This window comes from Acipenser ruthenus, chromosome 4 (assembly GCF_902713425.1).
Source record: "Acipenser ruthenus chromosome 4, fAciRut3.2 maternal haplotype, whole genome shotgun sequence".
NCBI lineage: Eukaryota > Metazoa > Chordata > Actinopteri > Acipenseriformes > Acipenseridae > Acipenser > Acipenser ruthenus.
This window is the reverse complement of record NC_081192.1, coordinates 26,293,003-26,300,960: the sequence shown is the minus strand read 5'-3', so window position 1 is coordinate 26,300,960 and position 7,958 is coordinate 26,293,003. Positions and strand designations below refer to the sequence as shown.

The following is a 7,958-nucleotide window of genomic DNA, read 5'->3' as shown; positions in this document are numbered from 1 at the left end:
AAACAGCTGGAGCAGTTTGCTCAAGAAGAGTGGGCCAAACTACCTGTTAACAGTTGCAGAAGTCTCATTGAGAGCTACAGAAAACATTTGATTGCAGTGATTGCCTCTAAAGGTTGTGCAACAAAATATTAGGTTAGCGGTCCCATCATTTTTGTCCATGCCATTTTCATTTGTTTTATTATTTACAATATTATGTTGAATAAAAAATCAAAAGCAAAGTCTGATTTCTATTAAATATGGAATAAACAATGATGGATGCCAATTACTTTTGTCAGTTTCAAGTTATTTCAGAGAAAATTGTGCATTCTTCGTTTTTTGTGGAGGGGTACCAACAAATTTGAGCACGTCTGTATATATATATATATATATATATATATATATATATATATATATAGTAATGACTTTGTAAGAATGGAAGTGTGAAACAGGCGTTCTTCGAAAGCAGCAATCACTTTTATTTTGCATTAAAGAACAGGCTACATACTTCTTAGCAAGACAGGTTACTTCTCCAACTGCAGCCCACAACCCGTACAACATTGCAGGTTAACCACGACCAATCAGTGGCCACTATCAGCCCCACTCCCCCTGGCTCCTGCAAGGTACATATAATGATCCTGCAAGGTTGCACCAATAATCCAGTATAGGGGAACAGTGTCTGCAGCAGGGTAAGCGCTCCTATGCATGGGAAGCACGGTCGCAGACCATGCAACTTTGCTCTGCAAAGCACTTCAAGCACAGACGCATGCACAAAGTCCCAGTGACAGCCTTTTGTTACAATATATATATTATTAGTGATTGTATTAGAGGCTCATATATCATCATTTGATCCTCGACTACCTTTTTTCTATATGGTCTCCTTTTCCAAACATAGATGAAAAAATTATGATTTTAAAATGTTGACTGCATCAGGATACACAACATAAAAGCTTGGCTGTTGAATAATTAACTGGAATGTCATTGAGTAAAACAGAAATATATTGGGGAAAAGAAATACAGACGTTTCAGGAGTTTAATATTAGTTAATGTTTTTTATTAACATTTATTATCAGTAAACTAAAGGGAGGTATTAACACTGTTGTAGAACAATCTTTTCTGAATTTGCTGTGGGACAAATTAATAAATGAAGTGTTTCTCCACTGCAGTGTCAGCAAATGTTATTACTGTATTTATATAAACCTTTATAGAAACAAAAGAGAAATATTTTCAGTAGAATAAGATTTTGTTTAACAAATCTAAAACAACACAATGATAATACCAGTATTTGATGTTTTTCAGTTCAAATACCTTACACAAAGGATGCAAAAAATGCACACCATTTCATCAAAAAACAAGTTCTGTTATATTATACAGCAGAGAAAATGCCTTGAAAAGGGCTCATTTCAGCCAGTTAAAGTACAGTGCCTTGCGAAAGTATTCGGCCCCCTTGAACTTTGCGACCTTTTGCCACATTTCAGGCTTCAAACATAAAGATATGAAACTGTAATTTTTTGTGAAGAATCAACAACAAGTGGGACACAATCATGAAGTGGAACGAAATTTATTGGATATTTCAAACTTTTTTAACAAATAAAAAACTGAAAAATTGGGCGTGCAAAATTATTCAGCCCCCTTAAGTTAATACTTTGTAGCGCCACCTTTTGCTGCGATTACAGCTGTAAGTCGCTTGGGGTATGTCTCTATCAGTTTTGCACATCGAGAGACTGAAATTTTTGCCCATTCCTCCTTGCAAAACAGCTCGAGCTCAGTGAGGTTGGATGGAGAGCATTTGTGAACAGCAGTTTTCAGTTCTTTCCACAGATTCTCGATTGGATTCAGGTCTGGACTTTGACTTGGCCATTCTAACACCTGGATATGTTTATTTGTGAACCATTCCATTGTAGATTTTGCTTTATGTTTTGGATCATTGTCTTGTTGGAAGACAAATCTCCGTCCCAGTCTCAGGTCTTTTGCAGACTCCATCAGTTTTTCTTCCAGAATGGTCCTGTATTTGGCTCCATCCATCTTCCTATCAATTTTAACCATCTTCCCTGTCCCTGCTGAAGAAAAGCAGGCCCAAACCATGATGCTGCCACCACCATGTTTGACAGTGGGGATGGTGTGTTCAGGGTGATGAGCTGTGTTGCTTTTACGCCAAACATAACGTTTTGCATTGTTGCCAAAAAGTTCGATTTTGGTTTCATCTGACCAGAGCACCTTCTTCCACATGTTTGGTGTGTCTCCCAGGTGGCTTGTGGCAAACTGTAAACGACACTTTTTATGGATATCTTTAAGAAATGGCTTTCTTCTTGAAACTCTTCCATAAAGGCCAGATTTGTGCAGTATACGACTGATTGTTGTCCTATGGACAGAGTCTCCCACCTCAGCTGTAGATCTCTGCAGTTCATCCAGAGTGATCATGGGCCTCTTGGCTGCATCTCTGATCAGTCTTCTCCTTGTATGAGCTGAAAGTTTAGAGGGACGGCCAGGTCTTGGTAGATTTGCAGTGGTCTGATACTCCTTCCATTTCAATATTATCGCTTGCACAGTGCTCCTTGGGATGTTTAAAGCTTGGGAAATCTTTTTGTATCCAAATCCGGCTTTAAACTTCTCCACAACAGTATCTCGGACCTGCCTGGTGTGTTCCTTGTTCTTCATGATGCTCTCTGCGCTTTAAACGGACCTCTGAGACTATCACAGTGCAGGTGCATTTATACGGAGACTTGATTACACACAGTTGGATTCTATTTATCATCATTAGTCATTTAGGTCAACATTGGATCATTCAGAGATCCTCACTGAACTTCTGGAGAGAGTTTGCTGCACTGAAAGTAAAGGGGCTGAATAATTTTGCACGCCCAATTTTTCAGTTTTTTATTTGTTAAAAAAGTTTGAAATATCCAATAAATTTCGTTCCACTTCATGATTGTGTCCCACTTGTTGTTGATTCTTCACAAAAAATTACAGTTTCATATCTTTATGTTTGAAGCCTGAAATGTGGCAAAAGGTTGCAAAGTTCAAGGGGGCCGAATACTTTCGCAAGACACTGTATGTTCTGGGTTTCACAGTTTAACCTTGTGAGGAGAGTGACACTGGTAATATATAAGTGCTTGTGCCGTAATACTTTCCTAAAATAATAATTCACTTTGAGAGACTTTCACTATAGTTCAGATTGACATCACATTATAAAACAGCAATACAAAAATGAACGCCTAAATATTAGAAATGTTCTCGTTAATTCTCCCTATTGTACAATAATACGTACATAAAAAATCCAATCAAATATCATAATATACAAATACAGAATACAAATATGTTCTAAATGTTTTACATGTATGTGTTTAATCTTTGACCAGGTAATCAACCTGGCAACACCTGAGAAAATAAAGGCAGCTTGTATTGGTTGCCAACAGGCCCTTATAAGTGATTCGAGTGAAAAAGACAACCCATTCTTCACAAAAATAATTTATTTTAACACATTTTTCCATTATTCTTATTTTTTATTTTAGCTTTTCTCTTCACATTTTTTAGTAAACAAAAAAAGCACAAACAAAATCTCAACGTGTTTTGACAGAGTCTTAATCATGAGTAAACTTAATTTGATACAGAGGAACACCCCCTTTTTTTTTACACTCAATTCTCCACAGGCGATTAATCACCATTACGTCACAAACCTTCAATTGACAATCAGAACAATAAAAAACAACTGAAATTAATAAGTAATTAGGTACAGAAATGACAACAGAAGGCAGAAGACCATACTTTTTATATTATTTTAAACACTCAATCTGTACGTCAACACAAAACTTTTCATACCACTAAATATTCTTTTACGAAGTTACTTTTTTCTTTTTACTCTGCAACTTGAATAATGAACAGAGGTATATACTGTATACATACAAACATACATTCTACAAAAAATACCCATATTTAAAGTCTTCATTAAGGCCATGTGGTGGAACAGAATTAAAAAAAAATATCACAAATGTTTCCCTTCTCAAGAGTTGTTTGTCAACTGAGCCATCTCTTAAAAGGTGATTAATCACCTGTGGAAAATTGAGTGTATATAAAAGGGGTGTTCCTCTGTATCAAATTAAGTCTACTCATGAATAAGACGAAACACGCTGAGATTTTGTTTGTGCTTTTTTGTTTTCTAAAAAATATTTGAAGAGAAAAGCTAAAATAAAAAATAAGAATAATGGGAACAATTTGTTAAAATTGGTTAAAATTCAGCGCAATAGACAATGCAGCCATGCTCCAGTCACAAAAGCTATCCCTACTATCAACACATTAATATCCATAATTCTGTTTATTTAACAGTTGGCATTTAAAAACTGTAGACACAAAGTTGTTACATGTCTTGCATCCCTAAAAAATTTAAAAATAAACATTTTTAAAATCATTACTGAATTAAACATTTTACCAGCATTGAAAAATCTATATGTAGCGATCAATTATATATATATATATATATATATATATATATATATATATATATATATATATATATATATATATATATATACACACACACACACACAGTATATATAGTACTGTATTCATCCTATTTTTTCCTTTTCAAGCTCAAGTAAAAAACATTTGTGTTTTTGCTTTCGTCACTTAGTTTAGGTTTATCAGAGGTACATGAATTAAAACTGTACCTCTAAACCTAAGTGAATTCATGCAAATCATGAAGGATTGCCATACAATTTAACATAATTAAACAAAGCAACGTCTTCCTCTTAACTTAGCAATAACTGAACTATGCAATTTACAGGAATATAAACAAACAACCAATGCATAAAAAATAAGTTTATTTCAGAGATAGTCTCGTTTAGAAAATCTGGAACCTGGTTGCCGGTCTGAAAAGTAACTGGAATCTCTGTACTTGTTCAGATTAGCCTGGCCTAAATTAATCACATTTCAAGACATTAATTTTCAAGATCTCCAATGAGTTTTTGTTTTCTTGGGAAACTACAAAATAATTAATTTACTAAACTGATCTGAGTGGAATGGAACTGCTGATTGAAGAAATTCAGAGACTGACAGATGATAATTATAGTAAAAGGCTGTTTTATGAGATAAGAAACAGGTTTATCCTTTGTGCCAATTGTGCTACACTGTGTGTTGGTTTTGTGATGTGGAAGCCGAGGGCTTAGGACCACCATACTCCTTTCATGTGTGACTTAAACTGGATTTGAAGTCAAGCATTCAGAGATGTAGTGTGTGTGTATTACCAACACACCTATTTCCATTAATATTCTGCATTTTGACAGGTTTGGTAAACTTAATTTGTTGACTCTAAAACAAGTATGTCGGTACATCACGCGCCATTACAAAATAAGAGCCGAACTGTACATGTAAAAATGTAAGTCTGACATACCTATATACTCAACAACAGACAAAGGATAACAGTTAGATGTATGTGTGACATACACAGTATGTAAGCCCCACTATATTCCACAGCAGGGAATAATAAGGCAAACAAATTAGTTTAAATAGTATCAGTGATGTGTAATTTTTCAATAACGTCAGGACGTGTGATGCAAGCTAACTGCAGTCTGTATTACTTCTTCGTCTTCGCTGACAGCAGTGTCCAGGTCCTTGTCTTTGCGCTCCACTTGTTGTTCTTTCACAAACTCCTCCTGTATCCTCTCCAGCTCCAGCAGCTCGGCTGTCAGCCTCTCCATGTGAAACTCTCGTCTGTTCTTCAGCAGCTTCATAGGGAAGGGGTTCATATCATTAAACGCTATGGTCATTAGTTTCCTAAAGACAGAAGATACAGAGAAAACAAAATGCCACTGATGAAACAACTGCAAAGTTAAAGGACCTGGGAACTCTGCATTTTTCCCCCTTTCAAAAAATACACAAATAAATAAATAAACAATAACGTATGGGCCTGCCAAAATTAAATTCATAAAAAAGACACAAAAAGACAAACATACACACTTGAGAAACAATGCAGTTTTTTTTTTTTTAATTTAGTCATTGCCAATTATTTTTTATTATTTTCTCCCCAATTTGGAATGGCCGAAGCGTGTGCCGTCAGCCGACCCCTTTTTTTCACACTGCGGACTCGCCATGCAGCCACCCAAGAGCTACAGCGTTGGAGGACAACGCAGCTCTTGGGCAGCTTACAGGCAAGCCTGCAGGCACCCAGCCAGACTACAGGGGTCGCTGGTGCGCGGTGAGCCGATGACGCCCTGGCCGACCTAACCCTCCCTCCCACGGGCGGCGCTCAGCCAATTTAGCGTCGCCACCTGGAAGCTCCTGTCCTCGGTCGGCAAAGGAATAGCCTGGACTCGAACTTGCGACGTCCAGACTATAGGGCACATCCTGCACTCCACGTGGAGCGCCTTTACTGGATGCGCCTCTCGGGAGCCCCACACAGTTCTAACAGGAACAAAAAATTTAAGTCTGACATACAAAGTTGTTACTTGCTAATTTTATAACATAATTGTTTAGAGATTGAACCCATTAACTTCTACAGTGTATCAATCTTCAGGTGGTCCAAATCAGTCAATGGCCCCCTGTCTATGCACAGCCGGCACTGCTTGGATTCTTGTCTAATACTGAAGCATGAATGGCTGCATCTAAATGAATGTGTTTGTATTTCAGGTTTAGTGGCTGGACAGAGGAGAAACATGGTGATTGGATCAATAATTCCAATGAAAAGGCTTTGAGAACTAAATGGAAACATATTTCTGCTGCTTTACAGTCATTGTGAGAAAGCTCTGCCAAATTATTATCATATAATCCCAGTTATTTCACTGAAAATCAAGAGAAAGCAGACTGATTGATCCAGTTCCGTGCTACAGTATAACAGAAAGGAAATGTTTTCAGTAAATAAAAGGCAACAGAACCTTGGAATTATTCATCCTTAGGATAACTTATTTTTACTACTAGTAAGACCTAATGGCAAGAAAATTCTGTTTTTAATAGTATCTTAAACATGAAACATTTAAAGAATATTTCTAATGATAACAATGTACAAATAATAGCACCTACGTACAGTAAACAGCAGACTCACCTGCGAGCCGTCATGCTGGCCATAGTGATGAGCTTTCTTTCTGGCTAAATCAGCAGCAAGGACCAAATATAGAAAATTGCACGATCGGCTATATTATCTTAGTTCCAGTTTTATGAATACATATACAGAACACACTGGCTCCAATCCACACGTAACCTGTAACACCCAGGCGCTGTCAAACCTATAATTGCAGTTTGTCCTTCTTCGCTCTGATCAGGAGATGTCAATTACGTCTTTATCTCTCGGACACAGTGACAGTATCCGATGATGTTATACAATGCGATCTTCTCTTAGATTAATCAAATTAAGTTGTGGAGTTTCCGCGCCGTGTCTGTGGGTCCCAAGTCGCGATTTTACGCATATTTTCGGCTACTGCAGCCTGTCTCGATCACTATTCATGCCCCCTACTCTCATCTACGCTGTTTTGATTTCGTATTTCAGGTTTTTCGTCCATCCCGCCGTTTCTCGCGCCCATCCTCCTTCTAGAACTGCGTTTGAATCTGCGCACGCGGTTTCGCTGCTGATTGGACAGTCTGGTGGCGCGTCTGGGGGAGGGGCGCGTGACGCCTAGTGAAGGGTTGGTTGAATTGAAAGGGATTCACAAGACATGCTGGGAGTTGTAGTGTATGCTGTCAAGGCGGTAGCAAAGAAATGTTGGTTGCAGAATATACACGAAACACTCTTCTCATTATAACACAAATACCTAACTTACCCAAGGATAAAGGCAACGAAACAGGATGACGTTTCAGTTAACGTTTTTTTTTTCTGATAGCCGTTGAATGAAAGCAAAGGTTGAATACTTTATTGTTCTCAAGCACGTATTAGCAAGCTGCCCAACTCGTTATTAAAAAAAAAAAAAAAAAAAACGGAAAATGCCCCCTACCACAAACATGATTGAAAAATTCCGGAAGAAAAAGTTATCAAAGGCTCGTGTTTCAAAGGTGCATCCCTC

General features: G+C 37.4%; 1 protein-coding gene across 1 annotated transcript; it reads right to left on the bottom strand.

The window, feature by feature from the left end:
- Positions 1-4,773: 4,773 nt before the first annotated feature.
- Positions 4,774-7,704, bottom strand: LOC131736841 (TBC1 domain family member 2B-like). Its single transcript, XM_059022249.1, has 2 exons — positions 7,007-7,704; positions 4,774-5,742 (listed from the first exon to the last, which is right to left on the bottom strand). The coding sequence occupies exons 1-2, from the start codon at positions 7,027-7,029 to the stop codon at positions 5,508-5,510; spliced, it is 258 nt and encodes an 85-aa protein (XP_058878232.1). The 5' UTR covers positions 7,030-7,704; the 3' UTR covers positions 4,774-5,507.
- Between the last annotated feature and the right edge of the window lie 254 nt (positions 7,705-7,958).